The sequence below is a fragment of the Xiphophorus couchianus genome, chromosome 14, assembly GCF_001444195.1.
Source record: "Xiphophorus couchianus chromosome 14, X_couchianus-1.0, whole genome shotgun sequence".
Taxonomy (NCBI): Eukaryota; Metazoa; Chordata; class Actinopteri; order Cyprinodontiformes; family Poeciliidae; genus Xiphophorus; species Xiphophorus couchianus.
This window is the reverse complement of record NC_040241.1, coordinates 21,618,521-21,642,375: the sequence shown is the minus strand read 5'-3', so window position 1 is coordinate 21,642,375 and position 23,855 is coordinate 21,618,521. Positions and strand designations below refer to the sequence as shown.

Sequence of the window (23,855 nt, the reverse complement as noted above, 5' to 3'; positions counted from 1 at the left end):
TGTGAAACATTGAATAAAATGTGTCATCTGCTGTATGTTGTCTTCCAGGAGAGCATTTGGTTGTGTAGCGATGGAAGCCGTTTCGACTACACACACTGGTGTTCTGGACAGAATAATAAAGATGGAGGCAACCAGCACTGTTTACAGATAAACTATTCAGGTATAAGAAAATATCAACCCACTCTGTTTTTTTGGTTGGTAAGATGACTCATGGGTAAAACTAATTTACTGTGCATGTGAACTTTTTAGTTGACCTGCATAAACATTTACTGAATTTACAGCTGGAGCTTATATTATTTTTCTTGTGGCAAAAGGGTTTTTATGATGTGATGTGTGATTTCTTTTCTTGTTCCTAGGTGTAAAGTGCTGGGATGACCTGGGGTCTAATCACAATCTGCCTTCTGTCTGCGCCAAGAAACCCTGAAAACTGTGAGGTTCCCAAAGAGGCCAGATTTAAATCAGAACCAGTGGAGGGTCAGTGGTTTTTGTTTCTGTTTTCCGGCCTTTTTAACCTTCAGAAAACCCAAAGATATTTCTGTTTCTTTACTTCCTATAATTTCTCTCTTTAATGCAACCTAAGGAATGAAGCAACAAGCAAACAGCAACTGGATTGTCTCTCTGTAATAAGATCAGACTGAATGAGTTATAAGAAAGAATCATCTATGCAAAACTTTCTTCTATTCTTTGGCCAAGCAAAATAAAACTTTTATGGTTTATTCTGTCTTTGTGTTTTGTTTTGTTTTGTTTTCTGAAACATTTTCTGTTTCTTGAGAATCAGAATTTGTATCAATAGTTGGCTTATTTAATTATTAAAAATTACAATATTATTAATGAGATTATTTACAATGTTCAACTTTCTTTAGTTGAATCAGGAATTATTAAGTCAAACTTGTCAATATCTCGTGAACAAATGAATAACCTGATCAGGTTTTCTGGGTCAATAGAACCCCAGCATGTTGTACTATTTTACCTTTGTATGGAAGCCCAGAAAGCCCAAATGAAAAAGATAAAATCATCTTATAACATGGGTATCAAACTCATTTTCATTTAGGGCAATATCAAAATCATGAATGTCCTCAAAGTACTGAATGAATTGATAAAAGCATCAGTTTGCCTACAGACACGATGCATATTATTATCAACTTTTGCAGATGTGCCCAATGCTGGATGGCAGAAAGACGATTCTTTGACCTGCCATCCATAGCTGCGCTGCTGCAGTATAAAGACTCTGTTAAAAAACTTTAACAGGGAAATGTGAGTATTATTAAATTAGTGCAGTGCGCCACAGCAAAGGGAAAAATGACGCAGACCAACAGTTGAAGAACAACTCAAAAAGACTCATATTCTTTTTCTTGTTCATCTATTGGCTACGCTAGATACAGACCCATTGTCATAGCAACTGACCGACAATAGCTTCACTAGTGTGTCAGACATCAACACCAAAAAACGTGCAAACTATTCCCATACATGGAGTATTACATTTTCAGGCTTGATGTTTTATTTACGATTATTAATAAGTGGCTATCTGAACACAGCAGTGGTTGATTAGCCAATTTAAACACCTGCACTACTGATGAACTGTCAGAGAGTTGCCTTTGTTTTTAACAGAACCGGATACACCAAATTCCTCAGGACATCTACATGTTAAGGTTGTCAAAGTCAAGCTAGCATAACTAGCCTACTTCCCGCTCCCTTTTCTCTAAATTAAAACTTTTTCCTGACCTGTGAAATGTGACACTCTTTGACCTTTTTATCTAGTTGTTGTAGTGAGTCCCTTTTTCTTTATATGTCAGACGTACATGGGACTTTCAACATCAATGTGCGTTTGGATCCGGGACTTTCCCACCAACCATTCTCAGGTGGTGATAATGGTTCTCCACCCTGGTTCTCAGTGCAGGCACACCACAGGGCTGTGTGCTCAGTCTGGTTCTGTTTACACTGTTCACCCATGACTGTGCAGCCATCCACTTCTCTGACAAGGATCTAAAGTTTGCAGATGATACAGCTGCAGTGGGTCTGATTCGGCCCGGTCTCTAGAGGCTGTCCAGTCTCTCTTATGCAGGTTCAGATGTGGGAGCACACTTTGCTGATTGGCTGTGGAGCAGCAACCACATTGGACCAGCAGATGATGACCGTACCAATCAATATTGGCCCACCTATAAAAGACTCTGCAACCATTCCTCCAGTGGGGCAGCTTTTATGGAGCTGACCACTTTGCTTGCTTCTTAGCCTTTTTGAAGACTGTTTTGGGCAGATTTGAAGTCTTTTGTTCTGCTGACCCACTTTGTTCTGCTGGAAGATTGTGCTTGAGGAGTTTGGTACTTCCTTAGTATTTATTTTTTTCTTTTGAGTTGTTTTGAGTTTAAATGAACATGTTTGGTTATTTTTGGTCATTTAATTAAGTTACACTTGACCTGCTTTAGCTTTGTTAGTTCTATATTTGAGTGTTATTTGGGTTAAGGTGTACAGGTTGTTTGTAAAACCTTCTTTTTGTAATAAACTATTTTAAATTCTACCTTTTCTTTCTCTGGACACATTTATGTTACATAGACAGGACCTGATAACAATGATGAGACCCTGTAGAGAGAGGAGATCCAGCACCTGTTCCAGAGGTGTTCACTGAACCATCCAGTACTGCAGAAGGTACTCTGCAGTACTAGGACGTCCTGAGTCATGTTCGTTTATTGCTTTATTCCTGGACTAGTGACAAACCTGATTGGCTGCTCCTTGTGTAAAGGTTTAAGGATAAAATGTTTCTCTTATTGTTCACAGAAAAAGTTTTTGTGGCAGCCACATATTTCCACGCCAGGGAAGATATGTGCAAATATTGACGCAAACTTTGATGCAAAGTTAATTTTTATAGATGCCGACTTGTGCGTAAAATATGGCGCCACACATTTTTTGCATGCATGCATGATTTCTACATGAGGCCCCTGGACCTTAAAACAAGAACTGTTGTTAGAACCAGAAATAATTTGCTTTAAATTATCTAACAAAGATTCTTGTTATTTGTTGATGAATGTATTTTATTCAGTTATTCAAACTTTTCAGTTGGTTTAAATCCTTTTATAATTTAATTATTTAATCATCTTAGAGATATAAGATGTTTTTTCTAAAAAAAAAAAAAGAAACGCATCTTATTTCTAAAAACTATCACTATGTCCTGACAGCATAACATGAGACACTCTGTGAAAACATCCAGCTCCACTGCTCTATGGTCCTACTACGATCTGCAGAAATACACTGTTCTGTCAGAAACAACCAATCAGAGCCACGGTTATAGCGCTAACAATCACTTTGTGTATACGCTGCACAAACCCTCCTACTTTCTCTCTGCTGTGTTACAGCTGGTTCACCACAGAGATGCTTGATATGAAAGCTCAGCTAGTTAGCATGACTATCGATGACGGTGGATAAACTGTTTCTGTAACAATAAGGATCGCACCAACCCACTACAGATCGGTGCTGCCTGTGGTGCTACTGTCACGACTTCCCACAGACAGACACCTGATGGATTCCAGTTTCACCAGTGGACTATAGGAACTACATCCCCAGCATTCATAGCTTAATGTGGTTTAAGTGTCTGAATAACTTGATTCCTATCAAGTCATAAAACAGGCAGAAGACAAATGCTCTTGACTTTAATTAACAATTAATCAAAGTTTATGTTTGGCCTCATTTTTCCACCCATTTGGTGGAAAAATGTCACCACTAAAATTTTACATATTCCACCAAAATGGGTAAAAATCTTTGGGGACAAAATACCTTTGGATGTAGTTTTACTCTATCATGCTATTTACTTTTATTTGAGTAAAATGTCTTGCTACTCCACCCTTTGAGTAACTTCACTAAATGAAAAACAAACATGTTTTAACCAGAAACACAACAGACAGACCTAAAGGCCTTAAGCCTGCATTAGTATAAAAGGCTTTTTTCTTTAAAATACTCAATACTTAATATATACATTTGAACATGGCCTCATATTCTTGTCTGTCTGATGACACTTTAAAAATATTAAAATCAGGTGGACAGTAACTTGGTACTTTAGTCGCCTTGTTACAAAATACTGTTTTACTTTTACTTAATTAAAGCTTAATACATTTCTTGGACAGTTAATTTTTACTTCTACTTGAGTAAAGATTGGTGAGATGCACAAAACGAGCGCAAACACAAAAACTATAGCATAAAACTCATAGCATGAAATGTAGCAGTAATACAACAATAAAGATTATTTTATGCACTTTTACAAAGTAAACTTGCTATTTCCTTTAAATCTTTATTTGAAATGTTAAGATTTCTGTGTTGTACCACAGAAATCTTAACTTGCTTGAAAAGGAGTAGGAAGAAATAAGAAACTTATGAACTTCTACCCCAAAAACTCATAAATATTTTCAGATGGACCCTCATTAATAAATAAATAAATAAAATAAACAGGTTAATTAATTTTTATTTGGGTTTAGATATGTCTAAATCCAAACATCCATAGCCACACATTCATATGTTTCAGCCTCAATGTACACATTAGTGCTAACTCTCTCTCATATTTCTACATCTTGTGAACATGACCTACTTATTTACTTTTAAATTGTAATAAATTTTGACTTTAACTCCTCATTTAACTTGTTCATAACTTTACCCCATGAATTGAAATAAAAAAGCTTTTTCTACAAATCCTTAAGTTTGAGTTTCCCCTTAAGTACCGGTAATATCCCCATCTCTTTCAGAAAACAGGCTGAACTTTATTAGATGTGTGAGGGACCAGTTGCTGGGGACTTTAGATCAAGGAATCCCCCAAAACCCTCTTCCATTAAAATATGATTCTATTTTCTTTACTATGAATATTTTGTTTTGCTATTATAAAGCTCTGTGTTTCATTGTCCATGTTAAGCTGAACATTCATATATATGTTGGTAATTATTCTGGCTGAGAGTGAAAAGAGTTTAGAAAGGGATCAGTTTTGAACAGGCGCTTAGGGCAGCCTTGGGTCCTAAGTTTCTGTGCTGAAGAAGCTCAGTAGAACATAGCAGCCATAGTTTGACGCACGTCGGATTTATGAATGTTGTTTGTATTTTAAGTAAAAAAATAAAACTAAAGAAAATTTACAACCACCGCATGTCTCGACATCACTATTGTTTGAGTGGGCAACAGATGCCTTAAACATGATTTGAGTCATTTTAAATTAAAGCTCTTCAAATTTAAGGATTCTAGATTTTAATACTAACGGGTTTGTTTGCTCATAATAACCAACATTATGGATGATTCTAACGGCTCGTTTCTGTAGGATATTTAGTGGCTGTAAAGAGCTTTTGCAATAATTCCCCACACCTCTGAACAATATGTTAAATATGGCAAAATCAGAGAGTTATATAGAATAACTCTACATTATATTATTCTGTTATTCAGAACATGTCTAGCTTTAGCCAGGATTGATTTGCTCCTGCTTAGTTTATTCTGTAAATGTTTAATATGATATTTCCAACTGACTTTGTCATCTATTATTACACTGAGAAACTTATTAACATAAAGCCTGTCTAGAGTTACAGCCTCTATCTGAACTTGAATTTTAGTATTTTTGTAGCAGTTTCCAAAAACCATGATTTTAGTCTTGTCCAGATTTAGTGATAATTTGTTATTGTCAAACCATTTCTTTAATTTACTGATTTCTATGGAAAGAAGTTGTAAGTTTTCACCAGAGACTAGAATATTTGTGTCGTCAGCAAATTACACAAATTTAATACATTAGACACTTTGCTTTATGTCGTTTATATACAAATTAAATAAAACTGGTCTCAGTACTGACCCTTGAGGTACTCCACACAAAAAAGTAGTTCTGGACTGGACTACAATTTCTGGGTCCTCTAACCAGAGCTGGCCAGAGGTAATGGGCCGAGAGGGTCAGAACCTTCATAGCTAAATATGTTTCTGATGATGATATATGCTGGCACAGAAACTGTAACTAATTTATCCCTTGAACCAATTAAATGTTTTACCTTCACAGTTTCACTTTAATAATGAAATAAAATTAAGATGTTGAACTTTTGTCTTCAGCAGTATTGTGATAGAATCACAGTTTTCATCTATTAGATCAGCTGACTTCCCAGGTGAATTTGATCTAGAATCACAACTCTATGGTGAGGTCAACTTACTGACCTCTAGTGCTTAGAGATGGGATCAAACATAAGCTTTAATAAAGAGAGGCTAAAGCATTTCACTAATAAACAGCTTCTATTTATACTCAACAAAGACCTAAAAAGTTCAAAGAAAGTTAAAAAAAAAACTCTGACCAAATGACTCACCAATAACGTTGAGTCGACATTCTGCATTGTTGGAACCATCTTCAGTTTTCACTTCACACACATACAGACCAGAGTCTTCAGTCCTCAGTCTGGACACATGGAGTCTGATTCGTCCTTCTCTGAGGACGTCTTTGTCAATCTGGACTCGTCCTGAAAACTGTTTATCCTGAGAATCTGGAATCTCAACACCTTCATGGACCTGATAGAGAACTGATTCTTTATGAGGAGTCACCAAGCTGCAGTAGATGAACAGATTCCTGGAGGATCCCTGAGTCTTGGTGGTGAAGGTCCACTCCAGAGTGATGCTGTGGTTCTCCTCTGCCTGATAGCTGCTCTGTGTCACATTCACTACAAATGTTGCTGCTGAGGAGACAGAGAGGGAAAGAGAGGAGCAGACACACTGAGAACTGGAACATGGGAGTCTTTCAGCTCCATCTAGAGAGCTTTCTGTCACAAAGACAAGATGGAGACTGACCACAGAGACATGAGCTGAGGATGAGGAGCAGCAGGATCCTGGAGATCATCTTCATCCTGAGAGAGGAAGAAGAGGAGGAGAGGCAGCAGAACATCAGGAACATCATCACTAACAATACAAGGAACATCTGGATTCATTTCAACTCAGTCTGACCTTTGACCTCAACTCCTTCATATGGAAACTCCTGAACTTTCTGATTCAAATATGTTTTAACTATGCTATGGCAAAATAAGTAAAATAAATAAATTAAATTAAAACTGTGACACTGCCACTTTGTGGCCATAAATAAATACAGCAGCAGGTTTCTGGTCTGTGATGCTGCGAACATTTAAATCTGATTCCAGGTTCAACTTCCTGTGATGTCAGAGCAGAAAGTTTTAATTTAGTTCATTTTTATTGAGGTTAAATCCATCTGTCAGGATTCAGGAGGTGAATTATCAATCTGAACACCTGCAGGAGTTTGAGATTTTATTCTCTCTCTATTAAAGACAAAGTTACCAACAAAAGCTGAACAATAATTCACAGCTTCTGTGAGCACAAGATCTGCAAAACGTCCATAAATTGAAAAACATTTATTTAAGGTTTAATTATTTATTTCAATTTGTCAAAAATAGATAAATAAATAAAAAGATTCCGCAGTATAATAAAAAAATCTCAAAATTTATTAAATGTCTCATATTTCAGATTTTGACTCAGATGTAAAAATGGTTCACATAAATTACAATATTCACGAGGCTCACAGAAGAAAAGTTTGGTTTAGTTATTCCATTATTGCAGAACTAATTATGTTAGTTTGTGCTGGAAGCTTTAATGTGTTCATTTATTATTCTATATATTAAAGAAATTAAACTTTTTCAAAAGTTAAACCAATTTCAGATAAAATGCAGATATTGATAATTTAGCTAAAACTTAATTTCTATCTGTTCAGCCACATATCTGGACATTGATCATAGAGGAGACTAAATAATTTATTAAATAAAACCTGAATTAAATTAATTAATCTGTTCATTAAACATATTCAGTCTAATTAACATGAACATTTTACTGTTTATCTTTGTTTTAATTCTTCACTCAGAGCTTCAGTCTGGATTATATGGAGTTTATGTGTCACTGATTATTTTTATATTATTTTAATAAAATAATATTTATTAAATCAGCTCAGACTGTGGCCATGAGTTTAACTTGGTGAAGGTGAAGAAAGTAGTGACGGGCCAGACGACGCACAAACCTCTGCACATGCGCCGAGCAAACAAGATGAAACCACGTGTCTGTGTGCGTATCACTTTAAGGAAAACCACGTCACCAATACAGTTCCTGTTTTGTTTGGTTGTTAACTCGCCAAATTGTTAACAATAAACTTTGTTCTTTGGTTTGGTTTGGTTTTTGGCTCGTTTTTGTTCTAAATAAAAACATGTGAATGAATCTTGTTCAGTCTGTTTCTAGTCTAGTTAATCTGAAACCTGCTGAAAGGTGAGGGCAACATGTCCCGCCTTCTAAAGAAAACCAACCAATCACTTTGTAGATTTTCCCGCTCACACATCAACGGTTACCCCTGTTTGGTTCCGCTTCATTTATGTACAGAATATTTAAATTAAAACTCAGCTTCACGTGTAGCAAAGCTCTACCAGCGAATGAATAAAATGTTATTTTTCAGCTCATTGTCTCTCTGAACAAAAACCTTCAGACTAAAAAGAAACTTCTGTAGAAAGAAGTTTGATCATCTTCATCATCCGAGTCCGCTGATCGGTTTGAGGAAGAAAACAAGAAGCGGCAGATCTATGATCATGTTGTTCTAATATTCTAACCTCTATGCTGCATTTAGAAACAGAGGCTGCAGGTTTGATCAGAGCCAGGATGGTTTTCTGTTGTAGAAAATCTGTTTTTCTGCTGAGTTATTGATGTTCCTCAACAAAACAACGTCACACAGAAAAACTGGAAGATAAAAACTAAAATAAATCAGACATACCCAGAAGCTCTGAGACACGAAGTCCATCCATCTGCTGGCTGCTGCAGTCCAGAGGTCTGACTGCGAGAAAGTGAAGAGAAACTTAATTCATCACCACATGGTTCCTCCAGAGCGATGTTGCGTTTAAGGACGCCTCGGTTAGACTGATTTAATGAGAAACACACAGACTGAACTTCTTACTGCGGTTTTTAAGAATATGCTTGATGAGATACATCTGATATTAACAATAAACACTTTTATTTCTGATTGGAGATTTTTATTATAATCTGTTCCATTTGTCTTAATAAAATAAACGTCCGAGTTTACCTGAACGCATCATTCATGCATGATTAATTATGAACCGCTCTCTGTCCTTTTTCTGCTGTACGGAAACAAGAGAAGTCAGGGGAACATTTTGCCGCTTTTAATGAATCAATGACCCTTCATGTTTTCATAGAAGCTTTTTGATAAAATCAAGTTTTTATAAAAGAGACTCAGAGAGAAAAACAGACTCAGAGTCCTGGAGGAAAACAGAATATTTCTCAATTCTTCTCCCTCCAGTTTTAACTTCCTCTAACGTGTAAAACCGTTCAAAGCTGAAGTGGCTCTAATAAATGAGAAAGTCAATATTGGTGAATTATTGATACCATCAGTTCCCCGATCTTCTTCTTCTGAGGATTTCTCCTCCAATCGAAGCAGCTTCAGGTTTAACATCTGGATCCAGGATGAGGAAATAAAGAGTAAATACAGTGTTGGATGTTCAGGTCAGCCTGTGATTAAATGTGACTGAATCCTCAGAGACGTTCAGTAAAGATGTTCAGAATAAACAACTAAAGAATCAGAGAATCTGAATCCAGAGAAACTCTGACATTTGCTCCAAACTGATGGCATAAAGACATTTTTCCATCCAGACTCATTTCCACTCAATCATTTCTCCTCTGATATCAGTTTTCCTTGTTTCCAGGCAGATTGTGTCTCTTCACATGTTTCAGGTTCAGCTGCAGATTTTCAGTCACTAAAACTGACTTTGTTCCTTTGAGCAAATGAAACTTTAGATCAACTAAACTGAACTATATGGATCTATTATACAGTTTTGATCAGCTGCTGAGAAAATGTGAAAAATTAAAACTCTAAACAAGACAGATTTATAAGTGAAAATGTTTATTTCCGTAATTTAACAAAAATATGCTGTCTTGTTTATCATGTGTTGACATTTATTTACAACTATGTACAACATTTAAGCTTCAATTAGCAAAGAGTTTAGAAAACATAAATAAAAACTATCCACAGTTCTCAGAGGAAAGTTGTAACAGTTACATTCAAACTTAACCTTTAAAATCAAACCAGATATTTGTTTACTCAAATATTTCTTCATTGCGTCTTCAACAATGCCCTGCGACAGACTGGCGACCTGTCCGGGGTGAACCCCGCCTCTCGCCCGGAACGTAGCTGGAGATGGGCACCAGCAACCCTCCCGACCCCATTAGGGACAAGGGTGCACAGAAAATGGATGGATGGATGGATGGATGGCGTCTTCAACAATAATATACTTTTGTCTTTCTGTTTAATACGGAAAGACAAACGAGAAAAGATCCATGTTGAAACGGATCATTACTGCCACCTTGTGGTGATAAATAAACACAGCAGCAGTGAAACAGAAGATGTTTCAGATTATTGACTCTTCTGAGCTAAATCAGTTATAATGTTATAAAATGTTATAATTCTTGATGTTTAAACAATTAGTGAAATCTGGAAATTCACCGAAACAGTTTTTTAGTTTTCTTTTTCTTCTGTTAAGCAATCACGTCTATTAGAGTCAGTAATAATTTATTGAATGTCTAAACTGTACAGAGTTATTAAACTAAAAATATGCATGAAATTTCTGTTGAGAAACCATTTGTAAAATATTTCTTAGTTAGCTTGTCTGATAGTTCAGATTGAGACAAAATAATCTCCATGGAGAAGCAGAAGAGTTTCATTTATGTGTTGCTTCACACGACTACATTTACTGCACTTGTTCAGGTTTGTCTCATAACATTTATCTCATGTTTACTGAGGCCTGAGGAGCAAAAAGTGAAAATTATTCATCTGATATTTCTCTGAACTTCTAGTGAATTTGCTGGGACCAATCAGGTTTAAATATTTTCAGAGGTGGATCTATTTAATGATGACTTTGAACTTATTCAAAGATGATTTTTCAACACTTCTGTTCCACATATTAAGTGATTTTATTTGCTGCTTTGCATTTCTGACAGTTTTTTATATTAAACTGTAAAATGTGGCATTAATTTTCTCAGGTGAAATCCAACAACTTGAAGGAAATTTGCAGGATCGTTTTGTCTTTTTCTGTTATTTCCTGCTGATTAAACTCATTCATATTGTTAGAAAGCACTTTATTATTTTCATGAGCTGTAAATAATATTTTAATATTGTTAATAAATCCATATTTACAGCCATGTTGTCTGATGCCTGTATAAAATAAAGTGATTTCAGTTTTAATCCAATCAGTTTGGGGATTTGAAACAGTTTCTGTTTGTGCTTCATTTTCCTTTAATCATCTTGGAAAAGATCTTTTGTTTTACATGATGTCATGTGAATCCAATAATTTTAGAAATTTTAATGATTTCCCAAACATTCACGGGGAAACAAAACGAAGAATGTCCCACTAAAATATTCTAAATACAAGGTTTCATCAGGTTGTCAAGCAGCTTCGCCCTTCACTGGTTTTATTTGTACCCTGTTTGGTTTCATTTTCAAACCTCCTCTTTATCAGGCACAGGCTGGACAGAAGCTTTTACTTTTGATTCCGTTGTTTTTGTTTTTTTTGTTTTTTTCTGAAACCATAATTTCGTCCAAATAACCAATGAAGGAAAAGGTGAGCAGTTCAAATATAATCATATTCTCTTGGTTTAATGTTTTTGTTACGTTTCGTACTGACGATGAAAAGTCGCCATGACGATTAAAATGAGTTTCTTTGTGTTCAGAAACTAAAATGCTAAATTAAATACTTCATTTAATGCACATTATGCATTTGAATCGTGATCGGACAGAAAGTTAATGATTATGTAACAGATGGTTTCTACAGTAAAACAGGAAATGCAAATATTATCATGATGAACAAAAGATTTTTCCTATTTAACATCAGAAATGATGATATTTTGCTGCTTAATTCAGAATCTGAACCAAATGACTTCTAGCTGATCCAACATGAACATTATTAATTCACTGGGTAAGAAAGTTTAGGAATAAAACAAAACAATCGACAAAGATCAAACTGGCGCCACCTGGTGACAGAAATGTGTTCCTGCATGTTGCAGAGAAAAACAAACTTTCTGTTTTAACTTTTATTCCCGTCGTAGAGACTTTAGTTTGTGATGATTAATGATAATTTTTTCATAATTATTAGGCAAGTGAGTATTTTTGACCATAACATTATTTTAGGCATATTTTCTAACTCCAAGCTGAATCTTAATAGCAGGTGATGTGTGGCTGTGGCCTGAAGAGGAGAATCATTGTGAACATATAGATATTCCTCAAATCATGACTCTAAACATTCAATCTGGAACATTCATGTTTGAGGTTAAATAATATTTAAGATTAAATGAAAGTCTGTAGTTTCTGATTAATAACTTAATGCTCAAAACTAAAACTTGCCCAATTGTTGTGCCCACAGTGTATTTCTGTAACTGAAGTCTGATAATCAGAATAATTTGGAGGATCAGATGCTGTATTAACTAAACCACATCAGAATGTGGACGATCTGTTTCTAACTGCATCTCAGTGACTCTTCACCCAAAGTGTCACTCAGATTCTTCCATTTACATTCATGTTTGTAACAGCTTTTATTTTGGAAGGATAAATATTCTCAATCCTCAAATATAACATGTCATTGATAAAGATAACTGTAATATATAAATGTCTGGTTTAGTTCTGTAGCTGTCTAACATGAATCTTTTTATTGTTTTTTAAACTGCAGCACTTTTTGTAAAATACAACCAACAATCAAGAGGAGGACAGAAAAATGAATGAAGGTTTAAGGTGGGAAGAATTTAATTAGGATGTTTATTTTACTCATAAAATCAGTTTAAGTTAATGTAGTGACTTTGTTCCTCTCTCAGGATGAAGATGATCTCCAGGATCCTGCTGCTCCTCATCCTCAGCTCATGTCTCTGTGGTCAGTCTCCATCTTGTCTTTGTGACAGAAAGCTCTCTAGATGGAGCTGAAAGACTCCCATGTTCCAGTTCTCAGTGTGTCTGCTCCTCTCTTTCCCTCTCTGTCTCCTCAGCAGCAACATTTGTAGTGAATGTGACACAGAGCAGCTATCAGGCAGAGGAGAACCACAGCATCACTCTGGAGTGGACCTTCACCACCAAGACTAACTCCTCTCCTTCCTCCCTCTTCATCTACTGTAAATTAAGACAGAATCAGACGGATTTTGTCATCTACCATGTATTTATGGGCGTGGAAGCTTCTTTATACCTGGACAAAAGATTTACAGGACGAGTCCAGAGTGACAAAGACGTCCTCAGAGAAGGACGAATCAGATTAAATGTGTCCAGACTGAGGACTGAAGACTCTGGTCTGTACCAATGTCAGGTCAACACAGAATATGGACAGGGCTCTGCCAGCCTTCAACTGAACGTTAAAGGTAAATTTAACTCAAAGTGCAATACTCAGTGTTTTTAAAAGATTTATCACAGTAACACTCAATGAGCTGCAGACGTCCAACAACGCTTAGAGCACAAATATCCTTTAACTTTCTGATTCACCAACAACAAAATCACCAGGAATTTAGGAAGTTAAACTCCAGAGATGATGATGTTTGTCCAAACTTTAATTTGTCAAACCAGAAACCAGGACAAACCTGTCCCAGGACCAACTTTGTGCCAAGAGTTATAATGCAACTGGATAACAGAAACATTGTTTCTAAAACTTAACTTCAAAACAAAATTTAAATCACAACATGATGTTTTATCTCCTTTTCTGTCAGGCTGTTATGCTCTTATTAAGGGGACATTTTTGGTCAAAACCATGACGGCTCTACAAGCCAAGCAGAAGAGTCATGGATTGGAGAAACATTTAGTTTGTCCTTATTTACTATTTGTGGAGTATGTTTAGTTTGAAGGAACTTTTAAAATCTTTAAGGTTTATGAAAACATTGCCAAAAAGTATTTCAATCATACTAGAGAAACCATAAGATTATTTTATTTATTTTATGTTTCCTGTTATATTCTGTTTCAACTGGGTGATAAATCAATTTGGATTATTGATTTTCTTTTTCTGAACATTTAATTTGTGAAAAATCTGGATTTTTTTTTTCACCAGTGCATTGATAACGTTAGCATGTATCAGGTTTACCATGAGCAAGTTTCACCGCTTAGTTATTTGGACTTTGAATTCAGGTCAACAAAACCAGTTTCTGGAAATATTTTCTGTCATTTGTTATTTATTTAAATGTACCACCAAATTAGTATAAACTGTAACTGAACCTTTTCCTGACTTCTTTCAGAAGCTCCGGCTGTCGGACCCACAGTGAGAACAGAACCAGAGAAAAAACAAACCGCCAACCTTGGACTGATATTTATTCCTGTGGTTCTATTTGCTCTGATCTTTGGTATTATTTTTTTAATCAGAAAGAGGAAATGAAAAAATCTGATGAGGATGCAAAACGTCAGATCCACAAACCTTGAGGACTTTAATTCTGTTTGACATCAGTTTTAATCTGAACCAACACAAGTTTAAACCCAAGACTCTTCAGGGTTTGGCTGAAACAGACGGCTGTTAATCCTCTACTTTTCTACATCTTAATAACTTAAAACTGATGACCAAAATACAAGCCCAGGAGGATATAATACATACCTATTTAATTTTACGGCTGATTCTTATGTTTTAATAATTTTTAGCTGAAAGGTTCAAGTCTTTGTTTAATTCAACTTGAGCAGAAAAACCAGTTTGTAACCTGAGAGTTAAACCTTCATGTTGCTGACATAAACGCCTCCTTCCTGTTTCCAATCACGAGTGAATCTGATGCAACAAATGCAGATAATAACTTCATCTACTGGACTTTCCTCACTCACAACGAAGCCTCAGTCACTGTCTGATCGTCTCTCCTGCTGAAAATATTAATAATCACAGTGAGGAGAATCGGCTCAATACTCCACTACAAAGTAAGTATCTGAAACTAATATATCAGTTTTACAGTCTGTGTCTTTATATTTTTAACTTTAAATTGTCATACACTCTTATTGTTTACAAGCAGTGACTGATTCAATATCACTTTATTTTTTACTTTAAAATAGATTTAAAGTTAATAAAGTTGCTGCTATTTCTGTTTAGTAGAAAACAAACCTGGTTATTTTCAGATGCTTCTTTTTATATTTTTATGAATTGAATTTTTAACAAACAAGATTTTTTGACACAAATACTGAAAGAAGTTTTTACATCTTAACAGAAATTACTTCTGTATGTTGTAAAAAGAAAATTAGGATGGAAATGTGTAAATAAAAGCTGAGCTTACAAAGAATATAAGCTTTTAGTTTTCTTTAAGCGCTCTACGAAAATGTTCTTTGTTTACACAGGCATTCAGTTTTTTTAAATTTAATGTCTCTGGAATCTGTTCTACATTTACAGAAATTCATAATCATGCAGCCAAATCATTAACATCTCCAACATGTTAATGTGACTGCTATAACACATTAAACAAAACATTCTGACATAGTTTTTATTGAACTAAAGTTGAATTTTTCTTTCCCTTGTTATTCTTTCACAACAACCTGATTAGCAGGTTTTGTTATCTGAGTAAAAAGCTGAGAAGGTATTTTTTATGTTCACTGAAGGGTCTATAAAACGAAGATCAGGTTTAAAGTTCAGAAATGTTCTGGTATCATTTCAGGTCACACCTGAGAGAGATGAATCCGGAAGAAGAGCTTCAGTCACACATCTTTTTCTACATTAGTTCACGTTACGACGAGCTCTTGGATCCCGGCTGCGGCTGACAAACAGAAACAAACCAACCGGTCTGACGGCTCCTGGAAAAACTGCAGGTGGAAAATTAAAAACATTTGACAACAACATTTCACTGTCATCTTCCAACTCAGAGTAGAAAGTTTTTTATTCGAGTCACTATAAGAACAAATGTTCTGGGTTTGTTCCTGCTTTACTGAGCTGCTGAGAGAAACTTCTCTGGTTTTTATTTGTTGCTGCATTTTCTGTGAGGTTGTTTTCATAATATCCAAACAAAACAGTCAATTTTAAAATTTAATTTCCCTGTAATCTCTTCTACTTTAATGAAATAAATAATATCCTGCAAAGTGCAATAATTTGAGCTGCAATGTTGCATATTCTTTAAATGTCTCACTATTGGCATCGATAAACATTCCTTTCCTCACAGTTTCAGTAACACTGGACTCAACAGATCCAATGATGAAAAAATTTCCTGTTTTCATGAGTTTATTGGAAATAAATAAAATCTTAAACTAAAGATTCTCCTTTCAAAACACAGCAAGGTGTGAGAATAACAACTAGTAATGCTGTACCGACTGTAATAATTAAAATATTTAGAAACTAATCCGATTTTTTACTTTTAAAAATTAATTCTGTGTTTAGACTTGTTTTCACTTCTTTAATTTACAGAAATTTGGTAAAAAACTTTCCTGTTTCTTTCTATTAAACGTATTATTGAGCTTATTGCTTGTGCTAAACTGAACTTTATGTGGGAAAAGCTGTGAAATTTTACATTATTTATTAATCTGCTGACATTACATAATTTCTGGTTAATTTCATGACTTTAACATAATGAAATGTTAATTATCTAATGATTAATTTTAGCTATTATTTCTGAAAGATTGACAACTCCCTAACAGTTATTCGTCAACTATAAATGAAACTTTTCTGTTACTAAAACACTGAAATGTTCCTCTTTGTTTTGCAGAAACGTCTCTTTGGTTTTTGTTCTTCTGACCTTGAGAAAATGAGTTTGTTCTTCCTCCTTCTTCACCTGACCTGCTCTGTTCAGGGTGAGTTTCTACATTTCATGCGAACTCTGGGTTTGTTGTTGCTGCTGCAAGCGTCGCATCTTCCTTGTGGCGACACGGTTGACATGGTTGACGTTTCTCTGCAGGAATATTTACAGGTGAAACGCCTCCAGCTGTTCACGAAACAGAAGAAGACGACAACTTCACCCTCGGCTGGGACAGCCTGACCCAAACCAACACGACCCTCACCAGTATGATCTGTTTTCTCCTGCTGAGTCCTCCTAAAGTCCTGTATCGAAAGATAAGTGGAGCTGAGGCCCCAGAGTCTCAGGATGGACAGTTTTCAGGACGAGTTCAGAGTGACGGGAGAAAAGGGCGACTCAGACTCCACCTGTTCAGACTGAGGACTGAAGACTCTGGAAGTTACCGCTGTGACCTGGCTGCTTATAACCAGGTGTTGAGGAAATGGGAGCTGCAGACTTCAGGTAATTCAGCAGATTTCACTCTCTGCTTGCAGCTCATTAAACCTGATCTCTGTTGTTCGTCGTGGATAAAACTGTTTTCTCCCACAGTGACGTTTGTCCTGAACGTGACCAAAACCTCTCGCGGAGACACGTCTGCGTCTCTCAACACACCAAAGCCTCGCCTCAGCGCTACTGCAGGTGGGTTGGCTGTTACCATGGCAATCACGATTGTCCCCATATTGTTTTTGCAAAAGCGTTTTTTGCAAAAACAATAACTTCAAGAAACTTTGTTATTAATCAGGTTAAAATTTGATCATCTGCATCAGAGTCAATGTTCACCTTGTTAGCAATATTTCATGTGCAGCATATGTTGTATGAAATAACAGAAATATGTGTCTCCTTTCAGAAAAACAAAAGCTTCAAATAGGCAAGGTTATATATGTCACAGTTCCACTAGTTTTCTTCCTACTTGCCGTTGCAATTCTGGCTTGTAGACTTTCTGGAATACAATGCACAGGTGGGTTTTATTTACTGTCTTTAATGGATCTGTTCTGTGTTTCGTTGTTGGTCCATTTTGACTTCAGTGTGTTTCCAATCCTACAGGTCGTCTAACTGGAAATATGGATGAATTAGAGGACATAGAAATAAACGGGAATGATTCTGAAGAGATGAACCTTATGATCAACCACTGAGCAGATCATCTTCCATCCACATCTGCTCCTGATGTTCATCATTTCATCTCTTCGATTTTTGCCTCCAGAGATTCTTCTAACAAATTACCATCAGTTTATAGAATAGAAACTGTCTAAGTGTATTTATTAACCCCCAAATGGTACATCCTGACTATTTCCTTCTTCTCTGATCAACTTTGTCGCCGTTTCTGACATTAAGTGGTATTTTGCAAAACTGAAATGTATCTACACAATCCATCAAAGCAACAATGTGTGTATATATTTATGAATATTTATTGAATCATTTAACCAAACATTAATGTTCTTAGGGTTTCATTGATTAACTTTTAGGGTTTGTTTTATTTTTATTAGCAAAGTTATATTTTATTTCTCATATTTGATGTATGTTATGTTTTATGGTTTGCTTTAAAAATTAAAATGAAGAAAAAAAAATCATCTTTCTGAATGAAAAGTCAGTTATCAAGAAAAGGACGGTGATTTTCACTCTCGGCACTTTCTATTGCAAGAACAGTAAGAAGACATGCTCAGTGTTTCAGTCAGATTTGTTCTCTTACAGTCACTCACTGCCCACTTAAACTTTAGTTAACACAAAGTTTCTCACTGCGAAACAACATTTCTGGCTAATCCTCAGGGTGTTGACAAAGACCATCAAAACCCCTCCCTGAGATCCAGTAGGGTGAAAATATAAAATTATACAAACTACTAAAAATAGCACATTTCTAAAACTCCACTAACAACGAACCTCTCAATAACATTCAAATTTATTTTATTACAATATTCAATAGTACTGAATATTGAAGCGGAAAAGTCAAAGCGGAACCAAAAGTTCGAGCCACCGTGACACGAACGGAAGATAAAGACAAAGGACAGATTGTGCTGTTAGCTTTTCTGCTGTAGTTTGAAGGACGGTTTGGCGTTTTGTGTAAATATTTGAGTGATTTCAGTCGGTGGAAATCCGTTCAGCCTCTTTTGCCAACGGGCAGGTAACTCCTGCTGACGAAACATTCACAGAGTTTAACGATTGTAACGTCATTTCCGACGAAGAGATGAGCGATCAACACAGACAGCTGGACTCCGCCAGGACACCAGTGATCATTTTACACCGAATAGGTACGAAAAACCTTCACTTTTTACTGATAATATGAAGTACCAAAGCGGACAGATCCTGTACGAAACCTGAGTGAAGTTTCGCCCCCACCGTCTTCAAATCAGACAAAATTGGTGTCAACACGTTTTGCTGCTTTGGCTTTGAAGATATTAATGAAAGGTCAAAAGGTCAACCAGCCTCCCCACTTTTTTAAATCAAACAAAATAGGTGTCAATCAACTCGGCTACGTTTGTGCAGCAAAGATTTTTCTTCTTCTTCTTCTTCTTTAGATTTTAACGGCAGCTTGCATCCAATTATGTTGCACTACTGCCCTCCATTGACTCCTACTACCTACTCCTCAAAGACTCTTAAAAATCCCAGTGTCTTTTAAAAAACGAAAAATCTTCTTTTTCCCCTCAATATTATTCAGCTGATCGATCACCTTGTCAAATTTCAATTCCCTACTAACACCTAGTTCTGTTTTTAATAATCTTCTGTGACTTTCGTATTTCCTACATTTAATCAAAACATGTTCCACTGTTTCTACTTCATCACACCATCTACATAAACCAGTAAGGTGTTTCCCCATCTTAAAAAGAGTTCCGTTTAGGAAACTATGCCCAGTTCGTATTCTATTTATAATTATCTCTTCCCTCCTGTTTAATCCTCTGATCCTTTCTACATCGACTGTTTTTTGTATTCTAAATAAATGTCTTCCTTTAATTTCATTTACCCACCTATCTTCCCATATCTTCTTGCTTTCTTTCCAAATTATACTTTTGCCTTCAGATTTAGATAACTTTATTTGCATAACAATATCATCTTGTTTAATTGTCTCCTTAGCCAGCTTGTCTGCTCTTTCATTCCCCATAATACCTACATGAGCAGGAGTCCAGAATAATACAACATTTTTATTTTGTTCACAGATCCTATGATGAACCGCCATAATCTCATATAAAATATTTTGATGATTTTTTGTACGTCCCTTTCCGATACTCGTCAACGCAGATAGAGAGTCACTACAAACTATTATTTTATTCCTATTAGTTTCCTCCACCCATTCTAAAGCTACTAAAATAGCACCTAGTTCTACCGCAAACACACTCAAATAATCAGATGTTCTTTTTGAAATACTAATCTTTAATTCAGGAATCACTATGGCTATACTGGTTGCTTCACTTTTAGGGTCTTTCGACCCATCCGTATAAATTTGCAAATATTCAATATATTTATTCTGCATGTGATTATAAAATTCTTGGCAAGTATCTAATGTTTTCCTTTTCCTAATATTTGTTAGAGTTCTGTCTACATTAATATATTTCCAAGTCCATGTCGGTCTCAAAGGCCACAATACAGTTGGACTAAATTCCTTATAATATACATTAAAAATTTTCGCTCTATTATCCCCAACCCACCCAAAACTATCCATTTGTTTCTTTCCTCTTTCCCAACACTCTCCTAATAATTTCTTAACTGGGTGATCTGCATTATGTCCTTTTAAACTTATCCAATAATTTACCATTAGCTGCTGTCTTCTAATGCATAATGGCATTTCTCCTGACTCTACTTGTAATGCACATATTGGTGTTAATTTAACTGCCCCTAAACATATTCTCAGTGCTCGGCCTTGAATAACATCTAACTTTTTTAACCTAGTTTTAGCTGCTGATCCATACACCACACTCCCATAATCTATTCTTGATCGCAAAGATTTTTGTTTATGCCGCAATCATTTTAAGTGGGGCGGGGCTGGTTGACCTTTAACCTTTCATTAATCTTCAAAGCCAAAGCACAAACGTAGTCGAGTTAATTGACTCGACTTCTTCGTCTGATTTGAAGGGGGGGGCAGGTTGACCTTTGATGACTTCTAAAAACATTTCTTTATATCTTTAAAATGATAGCAGCACAAACAAAAATTTTTGCTGCATAACAGCAGCACAAATGTTTGACACCAGTTTTGTCTGATTTGAAGAAGGTGGGGGGCCAACTTTACTCAACTTTACTCAACTTTACTCAACTAAAAGGAAGCATCACAGAAAATGATGCAACACTGAAAGCAAACTGAGGAACCAGGCCCTGACTTAGTCACGCGGTGCGTCTCGCTCACGCGGCTTCAAACCTCACATCCTGCTCCAGGAAAGGCCTCGATAAAACCTTCATAAAAATCTTCCTGGATTACTCAACACACGCTCTGAAGCCTCGGCACAGAAAACACATCGCTAGTTTTAGGCAAATGTTTGAATGTTCTCAGTAAAAATCTCTTCAGTTTGAAGAAACATTCACAGAGTTGAAAGAAATCAACGTCAAGATTGAGAAAGAGATGGAGGATCAGCGCAGACTGGTGGATTTTACCCGGATACCGAAGATCATCTTACACCGGATAGGTACGAAACACCTTCATGTTTTACTGATGATGTGAAGCGCGAAGCAGACAAAAGCTGGAGGAAATACACGAGACAGATGAAAGGAAACAATGTGTGAGACCGAATTAGGATGAATATTTTACAAAATAAGATAAATTGATGAATACGACTGAAATATAGGACTGGTTGGCCATCGAGGTTCTGGAGATTTCCCGAACGATAAAGTGCGTCTGCGTTTTTTTTTTTTTTTGGCAAGCCGTTCTATCATTTAATGGGCTTTACCACACTTTGCTTCTATGTATCTGAAATTAGTAAAAGATGTGGCTGTGTGGAGCCACACAGTCTTGAGAGATTTTTTTCTCTGGATCTTTGGCTTTTCTTGTCCTCACTGTCAGAGTCGGAATAGATCCGAGTTTCCCTGGATCAACAAAACATTTTATTAAAGGGAACCTATTGTGGATAATTTACATTTTGCACATTTTTGTTGTGCTTCACTTGGAGTTTCTATTAAAGCAACTAATAAAAACCACCCAGCCATTTTTTGGCAATAAGTTGATGTTTTTTGGTGCCTGGAAAACAGTAGAGACTATAAAATTGGTCTTGATTTGCTCAGTTTTGGGAAATCGGTGATCATCCAATTCTTTAATGTGAAGCAAAGGTAGAATCTTAACTACCTTTGCAAAGGTTTAGAAATGAGCCACTGTCCCCTATTGCTCAAACAAACCCATTAGGTCATGTCTGCACTAAATAAGTCACCCAAAAATAAAATCCACAATCATAATCGGCAGGTTAGGCTCTTTCAACACCATCGGTCAAATATTTTACTTTGAGGCCCAAACAGTGACAACGCTGTTAAGTCCAATCGTATCTGTAGTTTTTATTAAACTTCCAGGAAATAAATTAGCTGTTTGAAGGTCTAAACATACACAACTCATCACCTTTGCAGTCCGAAGCGTGAAATTATTAAGGATTTTGGAAAAATCTGTATAAATAGGTTAATGGTGAACTTCTTTACCACAGGTAATTTAGGCTGCTGAATAACAGAAAGGCATCCATTTTAGGCCATCCGCAATAGTTTCTTGGATATTGCTGGTAGGAAATAGGACTTTTTTTTATTTTTATTTTTTTAAAGAAATCATATTTTAGAGAATTTATGACTTGCTCCAAAATGTTTTGGGTTTTTTATGCATTTTATTGAAACTTCCTTGCTAAATATCAGTTAGACTGCTGCATCAGATAAAAACAAAACCTTTATTTTTTGCTAGCTTCGCTATGTAGCCACATTTAATTTACAGAAAGGTGTGGTCCGTTCGTGTGTTGATAAGCCTGGGGCGCCACGCACATTGATTCTGCAGGTTTGGAGCCAATATAATATTGAAGCTCACAAACTAATCTTTATTTTGATACCCATTTTGTGGGGTTTATTTTTCATAATTCATTCGCTATTTCACAATCTGATCAGAGATTTTTATACTTTTATGATTCAAAAAATAACCCTTGACAAACTGGGTATGTCTTTGATTTAGGGTTGAATATGATATTAGTGTTGACCCAGTCGGTCATTTGTTCGTGACGCCCGATCCGATTTTGTTGGACAGTGCCTCGGCGCTTTATCACAAGGAGTGTTCAAATTAGCATAAATAATGCTTTTTAATCAGGCTTTTAAGAAAAATTATAAAAACAATTTTAAGTGTTTTATTTGCTTCAACATCAATCAATCAATCAAATTTTATTTGTATAGCATATTTCAGCAGCAAGGCATTTCAAAGTGCTTTACATCATAACAAACACAGAATCACAATGCAATATAGAATCAGTCATTAAGTCAAGTTCCATCAATAAATTTGTAATTGATTACATTTCAAATACAATTCTAAACAGGTGGGTTTTCAGTTGAGATTTAAAAGAAGTCAGTGTTTCAGCTGTTTTACAGTTTTCTGGAAGTTTGTTCCAAATTCGTGGTGCATAGATGCTGAAAGCTGCTTCTCCTCGTTTGGTTCTGGTTCTGGGGATGCAGAGCAGACCAGAACCAGAAGACCTGAGAGGTTCTGGAAGGTTGATACAACAACAGCAGATCTTTAATGTATTGTGGTGCTAAGCCGTTCAGTGATTTATAAACTAACAACAGTATTTTAAAGTCTATTCTTCGAGCTACAGGGAGCCAGTGGAGGGACTTTAAAACTGGTGTTATGTGCTCTATCTTCCTGGTTTTAGTCAGAACGCCAGCAGCAGCATTCTGGATCAGCTGCAGCTGTTTGATTCAACATACATAAAATGGGTATTATTGGAAAGGAAAATTAGTCAACGGTGCAGTTGTGCTATCAACACTGTTGCCTTGCAGCAAGAAGGTCCTGGGTTCGATTCCCGCCCCGGGGTCTTTCTGCACGGAGCTTGCATGTTCTCCCTGTGCATGCTTGGGTTTTCTCTGGGTACTTCGGCTTCTCCCACAGCCCATAAACATGATTGTTAGGTTAATTGGTGTGAGTGTGTGTGTGTGCATGGTTGTTTGTCCTGTCTGTCTCTGTGTTGCCCTGTGACAGACTGGTGACCTGTCCAGGG

At 36.1% G+C, this 23,855-nt stretch overlaps 1 protein-coding gene across 23 annotated transcripts in view; it reads left to right on the top strand.

Moving 5' to 3' along the window:
• The window catches only part of LOC114156864 (gastrula zinc finger protein XlCGF57.1-like), a 205,320-nt gene that overhangs the window by 96,491 nt on the left and 84,974 nt on the right, over nt 1–23,855 (top strand). For 3 of the 23 annotated variants that reach the window (XR_003598035.1, XR_003598033.1, XR_003598034.1), the window contains exons 3-13: nt 49–160; nt 357–474; nt 12,835–12,890; nt 13,003–13,365; nt 14,227–14,884; nt 15,610–15,760; nt 16,648–16,732; nt 16,837–17,175; nt 17,263–17,352; nt 17,561–17,671; nt 17,758–17,795. The exons of 6 other annotated variants lie outside the window; for them this stretch is intronic. Coding sequence is in view for 11 of the 17 variants with exons in the window: in XM_028037427.1 (XP_027893228.1) it covers nt 16,687–16,732; nt 16,837–17,175; nt 17,263–17,352; nt 17,561–17,671; nt 17,758–17,846 (675 nt within the window). In the remaining 6 variants the exon portion in view is untranslated. Of the gene's footprint in view, nt 1–48; nt 161–356; nt 475–580; nt 717–11,437; nt 11,592–12,692; nt 12,755–12,834; nt 12,891–13,002; nt 13,366–14,226; nt 14,885–15,609; nt 15,761–16,647; nt 16,733–16,836; nt 17,176–17,262; nt 17,353–17,560; nt 17,672–17,757; nt 18,238–21,128; nt 21,318–23,855 lie in introns of those variants that run through there. 14 more of the 23 variants (XM_028037405.1, XM_028037398.1, XM_028037397.1 and 11 more) reach the window with 11 other exon arrangements.